Raw genomic sequence first — 23,089 nt, forward strand, 5'->3', positions numbered from 1 at the left:
TGATAGTCTACAGTTCCCCATCACCCAAAGGGTGACTCAGAAGTCCCTGACACACAGTCCCACCCTGCTTTGAGAAACCACACAAAGGCGGCAGCAGTTGGAGAGGCTGCTCTGTCCAACAGGAGCGACTTGAGCTCTGCTGGTGCCAAACCCTCCTGCAGCCTGCACTGAAAGCTGCTTCTCCATCCTCCCTTTTACGTTTCCACCACCAAAGACAAAGCTTCCCAGTTCTGGATTGGGATGACTAATCCTTTTCTCAGAAAATCTGGACAATCCTACAGTATTATTAAAAAGCTTTATCATTTCCTGAACAAAAAATACCTATCAAAAATCTGTTACCTAGCAACAATAGTAACAATTATCAATGACAACCACCAGAACAGTCACAATTAATGACACCCCCAGCCCCCCAAGTCAAAGAGCAAGTTGGCAGCTGAAGCGAGTTAGCTGCTGCCCTCGGTGTCGTTGGTCAGGCTTTCGGCAAGGTCACTTAGCCCAGCTTTGGTCAGCGCCGTGATCAGGTTATCAGGAGTTGCATGTGCACCCTCCTGATCCTGCCAGGCCACCAGCAGCTGCTTAGCTCTCATCTTCACATCCTCGCTGTCCAACTCGATCTGCCGGATATCAGAATCCTTCATTTCCAAGTAGGGGGCCAAGGCCTTCCACTGCTCCCCAAGCCTATTCGCAAATAACTCGATCTGTTCGCCCGTCATGGCTTTGTCCCGTTGTACCTCTGGACCTGGGGAAAAAAAGAGAAGGAATCAGTCAGACATATGGAACATCTCCAGACACTGCAAATTAACCTACCCTGATCTGCCCCAGTATAAATTTTCTGTTTATTTACTGATGGACTGACTCAGGCCTTTCCTGTGGTTGTTAAAACCTGTTCAAGCTCCGAGAGCAGGTTTTTACAGATGTATTATTACCTGGGTTTCAAGAGGAATGTCCCTTATTGCCTGTGATAAAGAAAATCTTGCTTTTTGTGTTATCTCCTGTTATACTGAGAGAGAATTGCTACATCAGAACTACTTCCTCCAAACGAAAACACGAATTTTTACAGGCAGACTACAGTACTAAACACAAGTCAACTATAACATTAAAATACAGAGCAATCTTTACTATTTGTCTTCTGGAACTTTTTAGTCACTTTAGTCAAAGTTAACCTAGGTAAAAAACCCCATTTCCTTCCCTTTTTTCTCATGTTCCTATTGGCAGCAGGACTGTAACAGTAACTTTAGTGTGTAGTCAGTACTTCAAGGAATTTTCTGTCATTCTGGCATTGAGATAAAAATCATGGAATATATGCTCTGCTGAAAAGCCAAGCACTGCAGTGATTACACAGGTGGGTTTGCACATTCATAGCTTATCATGGTCTGCAATCTGTGGCTTACCACCTGTGTTTATTTCACAGTTTTAAACAAAAAAACCCAAAGACTGAATTACATATAGAAATTAATCATATTCTTAATTTTTATTAAATATCTCACCCTTGTGCCACCTGAAGAGCCAGTTGGCATGGAGCACAAGTTTCAATTCTGTCCAGTACTTATCAGTCACACTCATTTAACTGAACTCAAGTCACTACATCAAGGGGAAAAGATGGAAGATCCCGGACAACAAAACAACAAAAGCCCTCAGATGACTTCTCTTAAGTCTAAGCACAGTGGTGTACAGCAGACCACAGCTCTGCCATCTTTGCTATAAGACAATATTAAAAGAAAGATGTAAATCCCACACAGTGACACCACCAAGGCTGTGTTAATTAGCATTAAGCTAAAGAGAACTTCTCTACTATTGGCAAGGAGACTGTGGAAAAGGTCAAGTGCTGGATGGAAAAGGGCAACAGAACAGAGATTCACAGAGGCCCAAAGGTTTTCCACTAACAGAAAAAAGCCTTCAACAAAACTGCCAGAGGTACCCAGTGTTTGGCTTCCATGACCTGCAAATCTCACCTGCCCACGCTGGATCCAGGAGCTGGCACATGGAATTTCAACACGCAAGGGAGAAGGTGTTGTGAGATGAAGGCATGAATGAGGATGGAAAAGGGCAGACTTAGAGACAAAGGAGATGGAGAAGGACATCTGGGAGCAAGACATACCAGGGTTACAGGCAAGAGACAAACGGAATGGTTCGTGAAGGGGAATGAGCAAGGGATGATATCTGTTAGGAAGATTGCTCTTCTCACAGAGAAGCTTTTGCCTTTGAGATATTTTAAATGAAGAGGAAGTAAAGAACTCAAGAGTTGGAATATATCCATTTTTGAAAGTCCCATAACTATCCACCCCAACAGGGACTATAGGGAAGCAGTTAGCCTGGCAATTAGAGGGCAGAGAGAACAGGAAAGAGAGGAAAGGAGTGCTCAGGTAGGCTTTTACACAGCAATACTGGCATTTCAGCTGTAAACACCTACTGACAATGTAAACACACACCACATAGCAGAAAAGGTGAAAGAGGCTCCTAATCAAACCGCTAATCCAACAAGTTGGATGCTTTCAGCACTGCAGGCCACCAGCCTGGGAGGTTGCTACTGGTGCCTCGTGTCCTGAAAAGGCTGCACTTTTTGGTACGAATGCTGGTTCAAGTCAGAAGCACTGGGGTACACAGGACTGATGGCCCTCAGTAGAAACTATGTTTAAACACAGCTTCTACAATATACATCAAGAGAAAAACTGAAAAGACTGAAAACACGCAAATCTTACTTTCATTGTTTTCCTTCAATAAAGCATCATTATCTTCCTCATCTTCATCTTCGCCTGTTTTTATTTCTTCAGAAGGAGGCTACAATGAAAGAACTAAACATCACTGGATGAATTTTGTATTAAAGAAATTTTACAGCTCTCTGGTTGTCTCTGGGATGTGTGTTAGAATGGAAAACCTGACATGATCCCACATGAGAATTAAAAAATACCCCACAGTCTCCTGCATCCAAAACACCAGTAACAAGTGCTCTAATAAAACATATTACTAACTAAAAAACCTAATAAAAGTATTCACTGACTTCACAGGATAACAAAACTGAGCATTACATAGTGAGCTTTATTACTTACTTGCTTAAAAAAACCCAAGCAACAAACTTTGAGGCCACTACTGATGAACATGTTTTTTTAAAAAAACTATTCTTCACTAATTTTATTCCTCACTTGAGAATTCCCCAAAGTTTTGATACTTTCAAACCTCTGGAAGGTGGCAAACAAATATGCAAACAAGAAACTTTTCAGTCTCTGATTTAGCTACTCATCAGTAAAATAGTTTCCCCTTTTTCTACATTTCAGCCATAGGCCTTATGTGCTTCTTGCCATAACATTTGGTACATGACAGTAACACACACCATGAGGAATATTGCATACACTGTCATCTTAATGCATTAAACAAATTACAACACATTTCCCCTCCCTGTATTTTTTCTAAACCTGCTATTAGCATACAGTTAACTCCGATGGCTGGACAAACAAGAAACCTATATACTGCAATCGAACCTTTACACCTCAGTAGTTTCCCATTACAGACAAGGAAGGTCTCAATACAGAGGCAGCAGTTCATATCTGCAAGAAATTGCTGGGTTTTGTGCTAACTCAAAGGTTTAGAAAACACCTCCTTCCCCGCTGCTGGCCTGTGTATATCACTGTGTATAAAATGATCTGAAAGGCCCCTCCCTGGACTCAAATTTGTACTACTGAACACAGAAAGGGTTAATGCCTTAAATTTACAGCTTCACAAGGTCTATTTTTATTTTACATATTTTAAAAGTCAGGGAGCTGACAGAAGAGCTCTGGCAAACCTTGCTGTAAAGCTCTGGTAACACTTAGCACAGTACTTTCAGCTGCCCACACTGCCCCTTGTCCTGCCATCCCAGTATATTCATGAGCCATAACGCTGCCTTAGACCTTCCATAAACGTGGTTTGCACTGCAACACAGAACCCAAGTAGCTGGGCACAAATACATTCCTGCCTACCAACGGGATTGCCACAGCTGGGGTTTTTTCCACAGAATACAAGGCAGGGCTCAGCACTTACTTGGTTAGTCAATGTTTTTCAGTTTAGTGTTACTGGGATCTTCACAGATTACACTAATTTTATTTCTAATTTTTACTTTAGTGTACAAACTTTTTTCCTGTTTGTTTTTTTTTTTTCCCCTCTATGTTCGCATGTACCAAATGGACTGCAGAGGAAAAAATCAGGAAGTCAAATGAATTCAGAATTTATTATTATAGGATAATATTACTTACGGGCAGCTCCTTGGCTAATTTGATTACCATGTTTTCTAGATATTCAGGTAAACTCTTGAATTGTTGGTTTGTTGGCTGGAAAAAGTGGGGACTTCTGCGTGCCAGAAGTCTCAGTGCTCTCCAGCCATAGTTAGAATTGTTCACAGCCCTACAATAAAGCACAAGTTTGGTTGGCATGTAAAAAAAGCACAAAAAAAAAGATCTGAGACATTTAGAAATTAATATAATTCTGTCCAAATGTAAAAATTTTTTGTGCATTACTGGAGTCCTGCACAGATATTAGTATTGCTGACAACAGTCTGTTTTCTTTAACAATCCAAACATGAGAGATCAAAATCAAGTGAAACATGAAGATCAACATACTTATACTTATTTTCAACCATGTTTTCAGGGTCTGCTTGTTCAATAGCTTCTTCAAAAAATTCCTCCAACGTTGGCATATATTCCCTAAAAAATTAAATAAGAAGCTTTAATACGCTTCACAATCTACTGTAAAATAGCTGGTTTTCAGTTCCTTCATACACATCTCAAGCTTATCCACTGAAGAAAAAAAAATCCTCAAACCAACCCATTCCAATTTAACAACTGCAAATTAGCAAAGACTCTGTTTGATACGTTTCTATAAAATTTATTTACTGAATAACCACTGCAGTGTAACAGCAGTCACTAGCACTGCCTATTATTATACATTCAAACCTTCTGCCATACCAAAAGGTGACATCAACATCTGTCAACAGCATTCACAAAGCTCACAAGTGCTCAGGAGTCTAAAATGGTTGTTAGTTTTGTGAGATTTGACAAGATCAGTAAAACATGGTGATCCCCCCCAACCTCCTTTCAGTTCCATCTGCTCTTGGAACAGCTTGTGGTTTCTTCTGACAGGTATTTAAACCAGCACAAAAGGAACCCTGACCTAAAAAAAAGAATAGAAATGATATTTCCAACGATCACGACAGTTTGCTGCTGTGAAGGCTAAAGGCCAGAGACACATAAGAGCTGTAGGGTACTGTGAGCCAAAATTCTCAGAGGTGCAAAGCAAGCTCATACTGATCTGTATTTCTGCTACCTAAGGCTGACAGAGATACATCTGCTTCTGCAAGGAAATCTAGTAATTAGTTGGAGCAAGGGGTAAAGCACACTGGTCTATAAATTCAATTTGGTTTTGAAAAACGTGTTTTGCCCAGGGCAGCAGTGCCCCATGCATGATTTAAGTGTAGCACTATCACTGGAACTAAAGCCAGCACCTTGAAAACCCATCTGATTTGAGTCCTGCTATGTTATCCCCAAAACAACCATTTGAAAAGACAGGTAAGGAAGTATTACCCCATTTGAAGGCAGATGTGAGGAACCAAAGCAAAAAGCTACATTCACTTGATCACGTGCAGTCATGAAGTCTGTAATAAAACTTGGCACTGAATCCAGACCCCATGGGATTCTCTCTTTCCTGTTTACCATGGCATGCATTTTTGGTTTACCTCCATTTGTTTAGGTTTTTTAATTTTTTTATTTTTAGGTAAAGACATTGTAGCACAATGCAATCATGCATGGGGAATCAAAAGATTTGGACTCAAACACAACTTCACCTTCAGCCCTTGGCCTAGTACAGACGAGTATCCTGTCAGAGGCCTTCCTGTACAACCCAGCTCACAAGAAAGGAGAGCACTTCCTCTGCAAAGCTCTAAACCTCTGGAAAAGCAATTCCTCCACTCAGGACATCTGCACAGCTAGCAGCTCTCCACAGCCAATCAGACTTCACAGTCACTACGAGAAGAGCTCTCTTTGGGAACTGTCCCATTCCTTTTCCAAATTTTCTTACTAGGTATTATGTGAGCACAGAAAGGGATTTTGCTATCTGTAACAGAATTATGTAGCAGAGTACATTTTAAGTATTTCCTACAATTGTGCAAGCAGAAGGGACAACCAATAATTGTGTTCTTCTACCTCTGCAGCACGAGTAGATCCGGTATGCACTGGAACAATGCCTGCCAGCCAATTTCCTCTTATCTAGCATTGTTCAAAGCACAGGGTTACTTGAAAATCATAGCCAAATAGCATGTTAACTTCATTAGAGCCAGACTTGGCAATCTTCCTTCATTATATAAGGTAATTAATTATACAGTCATGCTCTACAAAATGGGAGTTTTCATCTGGTTTTTAGCTTAGATTTTACTTTACTAAGCAATGAAAATTACTGACAGCATAAACACTAGAAGAAGCAAAGAAAACTGTAAGGGGATTTCAAGACAAAGATTCATACAACCAACTTCTCTCAAGACGCAGTGAAATGACACACCTCCTAAGACCACCTTGTATACTTTCCTTTTCCCAATTTTGTAATAATTGTAATTCTCTAATTAAAGTGCTGAAAGCCAGCTTTAGACAATGACACACACCCATTTTTTTACCTACCTACTCTCAGATTTACAAGCTTCCATGTTATCGGGACATAAATTCCAAAGGCGGGTCAGTTCCTCGCTGACAAGGGAAGCACAAACACACATTAAACTCCACATTCATCATTCTATCATTCCGCACTTACACACTGTTTAAAAGGGATCTACAAGAGACAGCTATAAGGAAAGGAAGCCTATTGCAAGTTTTAAAAGAATGATATATCCCTCAGCTGTTCTTTCCCGGCGGTTCCAAAGTAAGGAAGTTTAAAAATTACTGTATAGAAAAAAACCGAAGAGTGGAAAAAACCCCCCATAAAATACCCCAAACCAACTAACCAACCCAAACACAGAAACCCTGTAAAGAAAAAAAAAAATCCCACGTACTTCCCCATAAGGATTTTTTTGTTTGATCCTTTTCCTAAGAAGTCCTCTGGAGCTGGCCTCTTTCTCACAGGCCTTGTTGGTTTAGAATCAGGAGGTCTAAACAAAAAAAGATGCTCTTTAGTATCAAACCACAAATATTCCGAGAGCAAAATAAATCCATTTCACCTTCAGATGGTGCTTAGTTAAATCATAATGAAAGTAATCAGAAGGACTGTGAGTCTCCAGTGGAAGGAGGCAGGAGGGAAGAGGAGACAGAAGGAAAAGTAAGGATAAGGAAAGGAATCTGCCAGACACCAAAATTAGTTCACTCACAAATGCAAAGGTCTGTCAGAGTCCCAATACAGAAAAAGAAAGAAATCACATTTGTGCCAGCAGCACATATAAGTATGATCTACCCTGCTCCTGGGATCATCTGCTCTATGATTGCAAGGTCTCTTTCCCCAGCTGCACCTGATTTCATGGGATCAGAGAATGGAGATCCCAGACCACTGAGGTTAGAGCAAGACCTACCCAAGCTGAAACTCTGGATGAGATCTACAGGAGAATATTTACAAAAGTCAAATTTCATAGTTGTACTTCCTCACAAGCCCCCCACAACAGTAATTTCTCTCTTCTCACAGTCCCCCTCCCTTTTTCTTCAAACAGCTTAAGTCATGAAGAGGTGGCTGCACCTGATCTCTCCAATAAAAGGAAATCTTCAAAAGATAACGACCCAGATGCTCCTTACCACAAAGAGGCTACAGTCTGTGTGTACAATGAAGAAGGATGGGAGATGGATGTTTGATCACCCCTCTCAAGACAGTCTAGCAGACATCTGGAGTTGAAGTTTTGCCACTAGTTACCAACGAACTACACAGGAAACCTCTCAGTGGTGAAAGCCACTTGTCACTACCTTTCAGGTAAGTGATCACCACCAACTGGCAAACCTAATAAATAAATGGCATAAGAGAACTGTTGCACAAACTCCAGGTATGCTGCCCTGCCACAGCCATAACACCAAAGGTTTCATTAGAGGCAATCCAAAACGGTATATGGGAAAGTAAGGCACTAACTTCTTCAGCCTGGGGTCTGCCAAAAGCAGGAGGGGACGTAACCTGCTCCAGTCTCCTCAGTACAACAAAGTGTTGCCATGAGACAGTGAGGAATGCACTCCTGAGAGCCCACACATCCATAACCACTTCTTCCCTGACACAGTGAAAGCCTTAAGACTTTTGGCAGAAATCTAAGAGCCTTCTGCACACACTGAAGGGACAGGCAACTACACAAATCTCAAAGTTTTGCAAATGGTTAACACTCCTATGAACCATGGGTACCATATTTTGAAGGGAACCACCATTTCAAACAAGCAGCAAAAAGCTTCTACTTTGCAATACAGTTACCTTTCTTTAACAAAGCTTGGGCAGCCCTCATTTTTCCATGAGTTCCAGTTTTCTTCAGTATTTAATATATGCTGGAGAAACATAGAAAGTATTGCACATTATTAGGGTCATAATCAGTTTTGGAGTTGACTCCAAAGTTTTTAACTGAGCTACTAAAATCAAGGGGAATACTTTGGTTATAGGTTGTGTATTTCAGTCACTTTTTTGAAGGTCATCAGTATAATCTTTGACACCTGGTTTAATTTATTCAAAAATGGTATATCTCCTCTCTTCAGTAACTGCAGGAAAGGCTTTATTTCTCCTAGTCTAAACAAGAAAATAGATGCAGTCAAAGTAAAGAAAGAAAGGAAAGCAAGAAGACAACTTTTTTTTTTAAATTTCACTTTTATCTTATTTCCATGTCTTTGGGCACTGCACTCCTGTCTGCAAGGATTTCTTAATTTTTAATAACCAATCTCTCCTGTATGTACACATGCATATAGATGCATATTTCCATTTCTCTCCAGGAAAAGGAAGAAAAGAGCATTAAAGAAAGCATGGGAAAAATACAACTACAAAATAAAACGATGAGACCTTTTTTTACTGAGATGAGGCAGAAGTTCTCGCAGATATAACACCTGTGTTCCAAAAGCTATTTCAAGCTGAAACTGCTTTTTTATATGCTAAACAGACTTTGTTCAGACAGGCATTAAAGTACTTACCTCTACCATTTTTGAGAACCTTTCCCCATCTGGAGGATTTTCTGAAAGAAGCTATGAATAGGAGAAAGAAAAGTGAACCTCTTGCATTATATCCATAGCAGAATGTGTAGGAAAAAAAGCCCAAAGAAAATGGTGGTTACTGCTTCAAAGGTGGCTGATACAATATTACATGCTAAATATTCTTCCATGCCAGTTTTATATAAGTAGACACTGTACCAACCTGGTAAACTGCTTTTGTAGTATCTTCTATCCAAAGAGACTGTTCATCTGTTAGAACATAGTTTGAACTAGAATTGAAAAACAAAACAACACACCAAAAAGGTCATTAAATGAGCTGGCTTTTGTTCTTTTTTTAAAATTTTAAGAGTTTACTACACATCAAAATAGTGTTAAGGACACATTATTTACACTACATACCTTCTAAGGGGATCTGAAAAAAAGTGCTTTGAATTTGCTCTGGTCTAGTCCCAGGGACTAACCATTTATTACAGAATTTATGGAATTAATTAGTTCTGCTTGGGGAATTTACTGTCAAGGTTTAGATTCATCCAATAGGAAGTCCATTTGTGTGATTCTAGACCACACCTTGATGTTGGACCCAAAGCACAGCAAATGGGGACAATGAAAAGCCTTACCTCAAAAAAAAAAAATCACCAAATGTTACACACATATATATATACACCCCATTTGTATCTCATACCATCCTTGATCACTGCTTTTAATGAACGTTTTAATAAATTGTGATTGAAATGACTGTCACCTTAACAGGACTGAACTGCAATTCAGAAGACCTGAATTCCATTCCTTCTCTGGCATTGGACTGCCTTGGTAAATAATCTATAGAATTAGGATGATGATCCTAACCTAGTTTACAAAGTTCTTTAGAAGCTATTTATAAAAAGCAGCATACTGCAGGTGAAAGAAAGCTGCTTTGTTAATGATGTCAATCATTATACACACATATGGCCAAGGGCACAGGAAATGAAGAGACGCAGAATTTTCTTCAGCATAACACTGAGATTAGGAAAATATAGGGTTTGGCTCTGTCCTGTTATATATAAATAAAGGCAACATATATATGCTTATATATATATATATGTATGTACATATGTATGAATATATAAAAACAACAATCACCATTGTTATTTCTTGCTAATTTAGAACTGTGTAGCACACTAGGAAAAAACAAATCAGCAACCAATGTCACATTACAGAGTCAATATAAATTCAAAATGATGCCACGCACAGATAACTTGCACTGGTCTAACAACTTGCTGCTGCCAAAGACGGTCTCCTCCCTGTATTTACCAATCCAAGGCTCCAAGTTTCACAAGAACCTCAGAACAAGTACACAAACTCTATTGTGGTTTATCTCCAAGTTTCTAGTTCCCCATCCCCAAAACACAAAATATTTTCACATTACCTTTTAAATTTGACCTGTCCCTTTAGATACTGAAACAGTATTAGGTACTGCAACAAGATGTGACGCCGGAAGTTACTGTCACTCAGCTGTAAATCCATCAGCTAAACAACCGCAACGAAAGAATTACACATTAATGAGACTAAACACGCGTAAGCGTGAAAATACACCAAATGTTTTTGATAAACTCCACGGTGACTATTTTTACAACAAGATCATGATAAGTCTATTCAGCATCACCTGTACTTTCATGACAGCACTTCATAAGGTACTAAGATGGGTAAACTGTCGTCTAGCACACTTTAGGAAAGGGCATCAAAATTTCTAATGAAATCATTTTTTTTGAAAGCATGAGGAACTTCCTGTAAAAGTATCCCTAGATTTTTGTTTAACAATTTTATAGTGCTGGATTTAACAACATTGACTTGGAAGTGAACAAGATTTTGGAAAAACAAATATTCAGATATTTCACGCAACTGAAGGACAGCTCATTCCCTTTTCCTATGCATTACTCACTATAACATGTGGATTTGGCTACCACAGAAGTATTCACTCTCATCAATGCTTGCACAGTGACACACTGCTTGGTTTCTATCCTGTATGTTGCAGCATGATAGATCATACAAAGTGAACAATTGAAGAAAAAGGCCTTTGTTAATTAGGTTCTGTATCTTCTATAACACATTATTTAAAAATTGTCAATATATAGGTCAAAGACCTAAGATGAATTTACTCACTCTTCTAGTCCAGAAAAACTCATGCAACCCTTTCTGTCATCTACTGATGCACGCATTTAAAAGTTTAAGTTACATAGTATTCCAAAAAGAAGACAACAATTTTAGGATTAAATTCAATAGAGCGCTGTAATTTTGGATTTACAGTAACAGAATAAAACCCTCTCAAGATATTTTTGAAAGCAATTTTAAACAGGACCATTATGGAGCAGAAAATACAGTTAGCACATCAGACAAGTTTTGAAAATGTAATTCTAAAGGCAACAAACAGATCTTTAAGTATTTACTCTGTTTTAACCTCTTTTTATAAATGCACCATTACAAATGAAATGCAATAAACAAATGTCAGCTTTACTGCAGACTCTTATTACACAAATAGAAGTCCCTGAATCATTAATTAAAAGAGGCAATCCAAAAAGAATAAAATATATCTATCTAAATAAAGTGATCAAACAGTGTAATGGGATACTCAGAGAAACTGCAGAGTCTCTATCTGTGGAGTTATTCAAAACCCAGCTGGACACGGTGCTGATCCACTGCTCCAGTTGAGAGCTTTGAGCAGGGAGGCTGAACTAGACACAGGTTCCTTCCAACCTCAACTAGCCTGGGATTCTCAGAAGAGTAATCACATACCTTTTCACTAGTTAGGAACTTTGCAAAATACACATGTTCTCCTCCTGTTTTTAGTTCTTCCAACTTTTTTCTGGAAGCCTGAGTGTCGTCCAACTTGTAACTTTTGAACACAGCCAAAACTTCTTCTGAGTACTATGAAACAGAGTTATTTACCACATGAAAATCATACAAAACCTTTGTAGTTAGAGAACTACTCTAGTCTTAATGCCAAGCAAGTAAAATGATTTGTAAACTTGCTACCAGCCCATTGAAACAACACATTTGCTACCAAAACGTAGGACCTTTCTGAACACAAATGACAGTGAAAGTGTTATCATGTCAGAATATCTAATCATATGAATATTTAAAATATGCTAAGAAATACAACATTTTGGGTTGTGAACAGTGCACAACTGCTTTGTTGTTTAGATGTCATGAAGAAAAAAGGTTCATGTGATGATAGTGCCACATTAATTAAAAAATTTCATCTGAAAGACTTAAGACTGGCCTTCTTCAGTTTTTGAACTGCACATGTGGTGGTTTTGTGTGGTTTGGTTTTTTTTCTTTTTTTGACCCCATTAGTAGATCTCATTAACTAGATTTATATTAGGATGTCTGAAAAGATGTCACCCCTTATTACCAGAACACAGAGAATGAAGATTAAAAAAAACTAGGCTTCTTGCTATTAAATAAACACTGAGTGACAAATTGTGAAGGAACAGTAGCTTAGCAATAAATCATCCTCAATATTCCTACTAAGCAAAACTGAAACAGCTAGCTGAAGGGGACATTCAAGTCATTGCTTCTGTAAAGAGATTTGCTTCACTAGAAACCAATATTCAGAATCCCACTGGGATCAATATGACTATTCAAAAGTAAGAGCTAGATAGGCTATTTATCTGCTCAGAGTAAAAAAAAACCCAGACCCTCAAGTTCTGCTTTTTGCAGCTGATAAATCACAAAAAAGGTACTTGTGGCATTGTTGTAACATGTGAAGTCTTTTTGTTATTGACTTACACAAGTTATACTAGGGAGTTTACTGTAGATCTTAATACACTGTTTACAGTCAAAGGCTCACTTTAGAAAACAGCAAAATGCACTTCCTTGCGCACTATCATTTTTCAGTGGCATTTTCCAAAGGCCTTTGAACTGTTCTGTGCTTACACAGTCACTCTGCTACCCCCATAAACAATGACTTCTACTTAGGCTGAATGGTTGAAAGCATCTACTCAGATTACCTTAAGGAAAGTTTTCCATGACACCTTCTCATAGCACTGCACAGGATTTCTAAAATAATCTTGAAGTGACCAGAATTTTCTATACAGGTTGTAATCTATTGGAATGGAACTGTGGAAAACAAAAAAAAAAAAATAACCGTACTGAAAGTGATATACTAAATTCAAGTCCATTCAGGAATGCACAACCTCAGAAAATATCATTCATTTCAGAAATGAATTAATGAGTCTGTAGTGAACCCTTACAGAGAAATCTGTAACTTAGAATTTGTCCCTAAAAGAGTTTTCCATCCAGTCTATTGCTACTTTCTCACCATAAAAGCAAAAAAAGTACAAAAAAGGGATCCTAGGACTTTTTCACTATCTGGGGGATGAAGAAGAGTACAGCCTTTTCTCCCAAAAGCATATACAGCATATATTCAAAGTCCCTGGATACATTTTATCACAAGTGTTGTCAAGGGAATTTGGAAAACTGTCAAAACCAGAGTGGTACTCAGACAGGGTATGCAACATTTTCAAATCTGTACATTTTTTTCTCCTCTAGGCAACTCCACTTAAACAGTTAAACCACTGCCAGGTCTCTTAACTGATTAAATAATCTTGAGAGGGCAGGAGGTAAGGAGAATTCTGACCACAACATCTAAAGATACTTCCCAAACAGCTTTTCACTTTCACTTTATAAAGCTTCGTTTAAATTTTTAAAATTTCTGTAAACTCACCAACTTGTTGGTGCTTCATCATCTCCCATTTCACCTTCTTCTACGTCCATTCCTTCTTCTCTCTCCTCAGCATGCTAACAGGAAAAAATAATTTAAAACTTATGAAATACCACCACAGTTTGGATACAGTTCTCACAGTGTTCTTTTTTATAAACGTACTATTACATTTTAGATCAGAAAGCTTAAGCTCGTAACTCAAAAGATCTCTTAAGTACTATTACCATATAATGTGCAACAAATTCTTGTCTTAATACCTTACTAAACTTTGCAACGACAGCCTGACTTCTCCTGGAAAAAGCTGAAGGGACTGCTCTATCCTCCGTACACTGTGGGGAAAACTTTGTACAGTAAGTGACACTGCTCTTTGCTCACAATCTAATCAACCTTATTCCCCTCAAAGTGCACAGTTTAATGTACCAGGTAACATGCCCATGTCCCAGATCAACAGCTCGGCCTGGAAGAGGGACAACCAAGTGACAAACATACAGTCCCAACCATCAACCAGAGTAGCACATTTTTGTGCAAACAATCTTACATGTTTACTGCAGAATGAGTGAAAAATGACATAGGAATTTTCACCTTCTGTCCCAGAGTGCTCTCATGTTCATTGGTATTGAAAACAGTGACATTTTCCAGGTTAAACTGACTCTGCAGGTTAAGTCCTGTGAAAAACATAGGGTCAGTCTTAGAAGCTTTGAAATTCCCAAGTCTGTTAATTCAGCTGATTGTTTATGAGATGCTGACACTAAATTCTCAGTATTCCAAGCTTCTCACAAGCATTCAAAGCTTGTGTTTGAAATCAAAGCAAATGAAAGTCACAATAACAAGGATAGAGACAAGAACTAAGATACAAGTGCAAAGTGATCTTCTCCAACTGGATTTGGTCTGCAATCATCACAAACTTAAAAGATTGAGCATATTTAGTCTTGTTTAGATGTTAAGTGTGACGCAACACAAAAAATCTCACCTGACTTTTCCGAAAGCGGAAATAACCTAGCCAAGAACAGCTGAATTCTTCCACAGAAGACCGTGTTTTGTGACTTAGATAATCTTCTAAGGAGGTCTAAATATTGTAAAAAGTAAAGGATATTAGTAGTTATCCCTTTTTTCATTTCTCATGCAATAGAATTCAAGCCTTGCTAATTACATGATTACATGTAATTACATGTAATTACATGATCCACAGAGCTAATGAATGGAAGCTCAGATTTGTAAATTTAAATGCTGGTAACCCTCTCAGATCACACATTTTTTCCAAATGCATTCTACCAATCCTCCTAACACCTTTAACACCAATAAAATATAAGTTCAAATGAAACCTGTTCTTCTATAATGACCTCCACTGATGGAAAGAGTTCCCTGAGGCCAGAATGACTTTTTTTATGTTAATTAGCAAGACTCATGAATATCTGTGGAGTGATGCAAGTTATAACTTTATTACTTATTGAACACATCTGAATTTAAATCGAATCATTAAATTCACTTTCATTTGCTGAGAATTGAAGTTCTTTAATTCTGCTTCTCCCTCCCCGATGCCCCGAAAAACTGCAACTCACCATTGCACATTCGTAGCAAATAATTTTTCCCTGCAGAGTAAAATGTATTCTGAAACAGAGTAAAGGTATTTAGAACATTAAAAACCTTTAGAACATTTAGAACCTTCTTGAGCAGATATTAATTCAATTAAAAGCTATGACTAAATATGAGTCATTCCTACTGATAACTCTAAATTCAAGTCTTCCCTTAGATAACAGGCAGGTTTCACAAAAAGGCAGCATAAAATAAGCAGTCGCATAAAACACATTTAAATCCAGCCTTCATACAGCAAAACCATATGTGACAATGAACTGTAAGAACAGCATCCAAGTTTTTTCCTGGAACACATTAATTTTTACACTCATTGCCTTTATTATTCCATGTATTAATTATACAAATAAGCAAAACACATACACAAAAGATTCAGTACTAGTACTGAATCACTACTTCATTCACAGTACTAGTAATTTGGCAGCAGAAGAAAGAAAATGGTAGATACTTGAATTAATGATAAAGAACAGTTTGTGAATATGAAGGGCCACGATGTTATCTGAAACAAAGCAGCCTAAATTAATGACTATGGGAAGTAGTCCTGGTTAGAAAATGCAGCTTAGGAAAACTCTGAGAAAGCGAAATGATTTTCAGGTGTTGCCTATAGAGTTACTGACACTTAACCTGTCAGATGCAAAGACAGTTAAAATCCATTTGTAAAAACGGGTTAGGCAGACAGAAGGTTTGGCAAAACTATATAACATTTTGGAAGAATACCTACTGATTTCCATGTAGCAACATTTTTCTCCACAAAAGTGAAAATTTTGTCACACTGATCCAAAGGGAGGCAATCCAGAACATCCCCCAAAAGCACAAAAGGAGTTGATGCAGTGCAGATACCTACAAGGAACAGGGAATATTTTATTCAACAAATTTGAACTGAAATGCAAAAAATAAAGATGCATGGCACTTGAGGGACATTAAATTAAAACAAAAAAAAAAAGTAAGAAAAAAGTTCTCCTGGGTTCCTACAAACCCTAACATAAAGCTTGGGCTAAATCATGAACTTTCATTAAAGCTATTTCTATATACAGACATACTCAAATGAGCTTTACAAGAGCTTTGCATTAAAGTAAAACAAACAATAAAAATAACTGTTCTAAAGACCTAAAGTCTGAAATAATGTCGCACCTGTTTGCAGACTGCAAGTGAACTCTTTCAGACTTCTAAATCCACAGTTAGTGTCAGTCTGCACCCACCCATGAAGCCTGAGAGCCTTTTCCTCAAGTAAAGCACTGCTAAAGTAGTGCTCCAAGTCTGTCTATCCATGCTTGTAGGCAGTATCAGCATTCCTCGTAATCACAGGTCAAGTTATTCCACAGTTCATGAAACATACATGTAGTTCAGCTATACCTACTAAAAGAAACCAGTATTTTATCTGTAATGTGAACAAATAAACAAGGTGAAGAGCGCAAAATACACTTCAGAAGAGATCAGCACGCTGATTTCTGACACAAAAGACAGTTACAGAAACAGATTCAAATATCTAAAAACCAGTCATGTACTGCCTCAGTGGTCTCATCTCTGAAATTATGATGGGATAAATCTAAGCATTTTAGAGTGGACAAAGACAGAAAAAGCTAATCATGCTGCAAGCCAAAACCATGCATCTTTCTCTATTAAAAAAAGAAGAAAGATTCCAACACAAATGTCACACATATACCTGAATTTGATTATATTATACCTAATTTATCTTGTGAAACAAACTTAATAACCACTAGCATAAGGGCCACATATTACAAAAGCTAGCCACTCTAGATGACTTAAAGAAATCATGATTTTAGAATTTCCCTAAATGGTCTCTAAAACTGCCAACAAATTCAAAAGAAAGATGCTCACCTTCTGTGACTCCATTAATAGCAAGAGATATAATTGCCAGGAGATTGTCACATGGAGCTTTGTTTATCTAAACAAAGAAAAGAGTGTTAAATTTCTCTATTCCGACCTAAACGCATCTAACAGAACTAAAATTCTTGTTTTCAAGTAGGCAAATTTTAAACAAATACTGATGCTCAACTTTCCCAAACTTTCAACTATCTATTAAATTTGACCTGTCAGTTAACCATATGAAGTTTTTACTGAGGAATCATTCCTGAATGTTTCCTGCCACTAGAGACCCTAAAGTGCAGAGTCATTTACCCCTGAAAATTAATACCCAACATTCAGACTTCATTGAAGTATTAATTTGATCATACATTATTTGATTCCTTTCATCTTTCTTTTCTGACAAGCTGACAAGGCAGCTTTGTTACATGCTAGTAAAAAAAAATCACAGAATCACTGAATGGTTTGGGTTGGAAGAGATCTCAGAGATAATCTAGTTTCAACCCCCTGACATGGGCAGGGACACCTTTCACCAGACCAGGTTGTTCAGAGCCCCATCCAACCTGGCCTTGAACACTTCCAGGGATGGGGCATCCAGCTTCTCTGGGCAACCTGTGCCAGCGCCTCACCACCCTCACAGTGCAGAATTTCTTCCTAATATCTGATCTAAACCTACCCTTTCCACTCACTCTTAAAGTACAGTTGTAGAAAAATGCATATTTACAAATTAGAATTTTAAGACATAGCAGACTTTCATAAGCATTACAAAGAACTGCTGGAAAAGGCTCAGCCAACAGCTCTCACTATAGTGTGGTGTCTGTAAATTCCACCAATCTCTTTAAACCATTCATATTCAATCTTAAGTACCTAACTACTACATAGTTCATGTTTGTTTTAATAAACAGTCTTTTCTTATACTAAGTTGCTATTAAATTAATATATTAGCCTGCAAATAGAAATTTGAGGTTCAACAAGAGATAGGCTGCAGCAGTTTAAAGTACTTACTATTTCTTCTTCCACAACAACTCTAAAAGCTTGATCCAAAGTGCACTTCTTCTCATTTTCACTGAAATGCAAACATTCCACCTTAGTTAGTAACAATCGTTAGGGACAAGATTACCAAAAGCTATCCGAATAGGCACTTTTTTAAAAGCAAGTGACATTTACTTACCTCCCAGGAACCTGGTTAAATGCGCTCAACAACGGCTTGATGTTGTTGTTAATCAGAGCCTCTCTGGTGGATGTCTACCAAAATGCAAAGAAAGAAAAGCTACAAAACCGGCACAAAACCAAAAGGATGTCCTCCTTCCTCTGACAGTGGAGAGAAATACTAAGGAATCTTTCTACCACACCCCATGTGTCAGTTTACAGCAGGAACTTCGTAACAAGAAGGGTAAATAACAAGCCCATAGAAAATTAGACATGTGAGCTGGTAGAGCATCACACCTCAAACCTGGGCTAACAATGTGGTGAAAATAGTATTTCTAAGGGAAACACAGAGGAACACACTGTTGTGACCAATGCTCTATCTACCACAGTCTCATGTCCCACACATACAGCTTCAGGTGGTTGTGATGATTTGGGACACGAATCACAGAATATTCTGAGTTGGAAGGCCCCCACAAGGATCATCGAGTCCCCCTCCTGGCCCTGCACAGACAGCCCCAAGAATTGCACCCTGTGCCTGAGAGCCTCTCTGTCCTCAAGGGAGTCAACAGCTCCCAACTGTGTATCATCTGCAAACTTGCTTAGTACCCCTTCAAGTCCTGCGCTCAGGTTGTTTATGAAAACATTGAAGAGCACATGAGTCCTGCTTAACAAGATGGTCTAAACATTACTACTTCCTGTTACGAAATTGATCTAATGGATCGGGTGCCTGTGCCTCGACCACTTCTGTGCAAAGCCCACCCCCTTGTTCTACAAACTGAGGGCAAACGAAGGGATAGAGAGGCCTGGGCACACACCCAGCTCCCCTGCACCGGCAAGGGAAAAGAACCATTCAGCAGAGGCGCAAAGGAGCTAAAAGCAACGTGCTCGGACGTTTTTGCTGCGGGGACCACGCTGTAATGTATTTTACATTAATTTAAAATTTACATTTTACATACTGTAAATTTTTACAGTAACGTAAAAACTGTATTTTACGTTAATTTATGTTACTCTAAAGGCTGATCCCCGCCTTGGCTGGGCCGGTGTGCGGCCCCATCCTCACTCTCACACCGCTGTATCTCAGCTCCTTGAAGGAGCGCCCGGGCCGCTCCTCGGCGGGAGCCCCGGCCGGGCCCGCGGGCCCAGAGGCGCCCAGGCACAGCCCTACACCGCAGCTTCCCGCCCGCCCGGTCCCGCTCTGAGCGGCAGGCCTGGAGGAGGGATGGAGGGATGGATGGGGGGGAAGGCTAGGAGGCGGGGGAGCCTCACCGTGAAGCGGAGCCGCGCCTCGGGCAGGCTGAACAGCGGCGGCGACATGTTCCCGGCCGGGCGGCGCTGGCGCTCCGCGGCGCGCGCCGATGACGCCGTAACCCCCTCCTTCCGCGGGAAGGGGGAGGAGCGGGGAGCGAGGCCGAGTTCGTGGGAGGGGAAGTCGTGGAAGCACGGGGTAGTTTCGGTTGGAAAAGACCTCCGGGGCCATCCAGTCCGGCCGTTAACCCAGCCCTGCCAAGCCCGCTACTAAACCGTGCCCCAAGCGCCGCATCCACACGCTTGTTGAGCGCTTCAGGGATGGCGACTCCACCACTTCCCTGGGCAGCCTGTTCCAGTGCCTGACCACACTTTAGTGAAGCAATTGTTCCTAATTTCCAACATAAACCTCCCCTGGCCATTTCCCCCTCCCGTTCCCTGATTACCTGGACGATTCTCTCTCTTCCCCACCCCCTCCCCCTGCCCCCTGCCACAACCTGCTCTCAGATGGTCGTAGAGAGCGATAAGGTCTCCCCTTGATGTCCAGGCTTTAGAAACATAAACTACTTGTCGGCAGAATTGCCTTCTTGAAGTTAAGGGCTTGACATGCTTCAATGGTCTCAGATCTTGGGGGAGGTTAACAATGTACTGCTGATAGTGAACACAAAGAATTTACAGGGCACAAGAACATTTGGCAGAACTCGAGATAAGGATGAAGCTAACAAAGCCAACTCAATGCCTGTGTTGAAATCAGCTGTGACAGGATAAGAGGTAATTCTGACGGGGAGATCACAACCACCGACTCATAGCCCACCGACTCAAGAAATCCACCAACCCAAAAGAAGAGAAAGACTGAGCTTGTCTTCATCATCATCATGGCTAGGCTTTGCGAATGAAGATTTGGGAAGGGTTCTACCCATGTTTGTTACAAGCGTGTTGGTGGCTAAAAAGGCCAATACGAGATAGGCACATCCGGTTGCAAAAGGCACAGCAGAAAGACTCCTTAGGAGATATATTCTGCAAGGCACGATTCTTTCTGCGTTTTTTCTCAAGAGTGATCCCGTGTGCTTTCTCAAAAGCATCAGCAGCGTTATAGATGGTGTGTCTCCAGACCTCCTGATTGGAGGCCAGAGTAGACCAGTTATGTTGATCAATATGACCAAGGCTGAGATGTTGTTTCAGGGAATCCTTGTATCTTCTCCTCAGGGCTCCTTTCATGTGGCAGCTGGTGGCTGTCTTGGACTAATTAGTATAACAACAGAGGGAATCATTTAACCAAAGGAAGATAGAATACTAATTAATAACAGTGCTAAGTAACTTGAAGCCAATGAGCATTAATGCCTTTGTTTGCTACAGTGTATAAATAGTGGAAAGTTTGGGTAGTCAGTGTGCTGCCTTTGTGGATTTGCCACCCAGCATCCCTTTGTGCGCAGAACTGTAAATAAGATTGGCCTCTTGCACACCGGGTGAAAAACCTATTTTGGGACAACCACCTCAGTTTCCTCAGCCAGTCCTCATCAGACTTGTACCCCAGACTCTGGCCAAAGTGAAAATGACTTTACAGGTGTGGCTGTTTTTTTTTTTTTTTTTTTTTTTTTTATAAACCACCCTAGAGCCACAGTCTGCCACCATTTTCAATGTATTGCTGAAGTAAGAATGATTACGTATTTTTATATCATTGGTTAAATCACCTCAATGCTGACAATTTACAGGTTCAGCAATAGTGTACAGATACCTCCTGAGTGACAGAAATGTTTCCAGTAGAAATTACACTTTTCATGATCACAGAATCAGAATCATCGAATTGTTTGGGTTGGAAGGGACCTTGAATGTTTCCAGGGATGGCTGGTCTTTCCCCTCCCTAGGCAACATGTTCCAGTGTTTTACCACTAAGTTACAGCATGCAGTGCTCCAGTGTATGCTTTGGTTTCTGTTAACAGGCTAAGAGCAAAAGTCTTTCCCTGCGTCCAGCTTTGCAGGCTGAAGGCTTCAGCTTTTCTCCACTGTGCATCAGTGGGCTGGGATGAGCCCTTACTGCCTTGCTGGCAGAAAGGACCGCACATATGCTTTGGATTGAGCTGGCTGGATCAGCAGGTTGGCTCATCCCTGCCTGCCCATGGTCCATGCACACTCAGCCATTCATGTCTGCATTGCTCCCAGGAACCTTTCCAGTGGCAGAGTTGCCTGGGCCAAGGCAGTGTGGGGTTAAAAGTGCTTTTTGGGGTGGTTGATGTATGAGGCAGAAGAAAACGACTCAATCAGTGAAGTTGAGTAAAGAACTACCATGACTTCAGCTTGTGTTTTAATTCAGAGAACCGCTAGAAAGCCAAGCCCCAGTGTAGTTTCCCAGGTTTCCTTAGCCTGATTTTTGGTGTCTGGGCAAAAAGCTTGGGTACTGCCAAAGTCTTGTTCATAAGTGGGAAAAAGCTCAGACATCCAATATACTGCTCATATCGAAAGAGGCAAATAGTATTAAAATAAAATTTATGGTTATTATTAAAAGGAAATAAGGAAATATTTAAAATAATGTATTAAAGGATAGATGGGAGTATGTGGTTTGCTGCCTTTTTTTTTTTTTTTTTTTTTTTTTTTTTTTTTTGGTGTCGTGTGGCTGTAGCTAGTTTTTGTACCGGGAGGGGGAAGTGTTTGCCCAGAAAAGGAACAGGCAGCATGAGGGGCAGGTTGACCTGCGCTTGGGTGGCTGGCGCCGATGCTGCTCTGCTAATGGGGAGCTGGAGGCACGCTGCCAGCCCGGAGTTTGTCACTTCATCTAAAATTGAAACCATTGTTTCACACTGCCTAAAAAATGTGGGCTATGTCAGAGCCATGCCAATTCGTTTCAAATCATGGGGAAAGGGGCTTCGTAACACTGAAAATAGGCTCCACACGATCTATCTTTTTGAATGAGTCACCTGCATACGCTGTGAGACATGCTGAATGTTATTCATTCAAGCTTGGAAGACAGTTTATTTGGTCATTATTTTTTTTTTTGCAAGGCTTTTTCACTACTTTTCATCTCTTATTTTGATAAATTAAACCATATTATCAGCTGAATAAAAAGCTATTCTAAATAAATAATTTGAGATTATTCTAGCTGCCACCTCTTGCTGTATGAAAGAGAACCAAAGAGCTCTCTGAATTCACTAAAACAAAAAAAAAGCTTTTAAACTTTTACAAGAATAATAGAAAGAGAATTACAAGCGTTCTAAGGAGATACTATCAAAGTAAATGGAGTCTTTTTTAGAATACGAATGTTCCTTAAACCAAGACTGATGTTGTATGTGAATAGAGAGAAGCATGCTGAAAACAGTACAGTATACTTGGTAGTGCATAAAGCATAAATGAAGACTTTTTTTTTTCTTGGAACAGATAAAGAGGAAGAACAATGATTTATTAGTGTTTTATAGCCACCTCTTGTTCACTACTGAATTTTTCCTATATTTGGAACAAATGCTTGTTACTTTCTCATAGATCTCATGCA

General features: G+C 39.7%; 1 protein-coding gene across 4 annotated transcripts; it reads right to left on the minus strand.

The window, feature by feature from the left end:
- Positions 1–281: 281 nt before the first annotated feature.
- On the minus strand, positions 282–19,822 carry THOC1 (THO complex 1). Of its 4 annotated transcripts, XM_017831952.1 has the most exons (22): positions 19,630–19,822; positions 18,386–18,459; positions 18,220–18,280; positions 17,230–17,296; positions 16,112–16,230; positions 15,360–15,408; positions 14,771–14,866; positions 14,383–14,465; positions 14,058–14,129; positions 13,804–13,877; positions 13,088–13,196; positions 11,871–12,002; positions 10,507–10,607; positions 9,304–9,370; positions 9,084–9,134; positions 8,383–8,453; positions 7,004–7,099; positions 6,636–6,701; positions 4,590–4,673; positions 4,227–4,374; positions 2,700–2,778; positions 282–739 (listed from the first exon to the last, which is right to left on the minus strand). In XM_017831952.1, exons 1-22 carry the CDS (start codon positions 19,675–19,677, stop codon positions 444–446), a joined length of 2,043 nt encoding a protein of 680 aa, XP_017687441.1. In that variant the 5' UTR covers positions 19,678–19,822; the 3' UTR covers positions 282–443. The 4 variants fall into 4 exon arrangements, with proteins under 4 accessions (XP_017687441.1, XP_017687455.1, XP_017687434.1 ...); XM_017831966.1 differs by lacking the exon at positions 14,058–14,129 and having other exon boundaries at positions 19,630–19,821; XM_017831945.1 differs by lacking the exon at positions 9,084–9,134 and having other exon boundaries at positions 19,630–19,788.
- Between the last annotated feature and the right edge of the window lie 3,267 nt (positions 19,823–23,089).

The sequence above is a fragment of the Lepidothrix coronata genome, unplaced genomic scaffold, assembly GCF_001604755.1.
Source record: "Lepidothrix coronata isolate B3197 unplaced genomic scaffold, Lepidothrix_coronata-1.0 Scaffold6, whole genome shotgun sequence".
Classification (NCBI taxonomy): domain Eukaryota; kingdom Metazoa; phylum Chordata; class Aves; order Passeriformes; family Pipridae; genus Lepidothrix; species Lepidothrix coronata.

Excerpts from the sequence above, each read along its gene's own strand:
- THOC1 (XM_017831952.1), bottom strand. The coding sequence starts at position 19,677 with ATGTCGCCGCCGCTGTTCAGCCTGCCCGAGGCGCGGCTCCGCTTCACG. Across the intron at positions 9,371-10,506 it reads GGACAGGTCAAATTTAAAAG|TTCAAACTATGTTCTAACAG; the intron begins GTAATGTGAAAA and ends TTTCAATTCTAG. Across the intron at positions 7,100-8,382 it reads CCAAGCTTTGTTAAAGAAAG|ACCTCCTGATTCTAAACCAA; the intron begins GTAACTGTATTG and ends TTTTTTGTTTAG.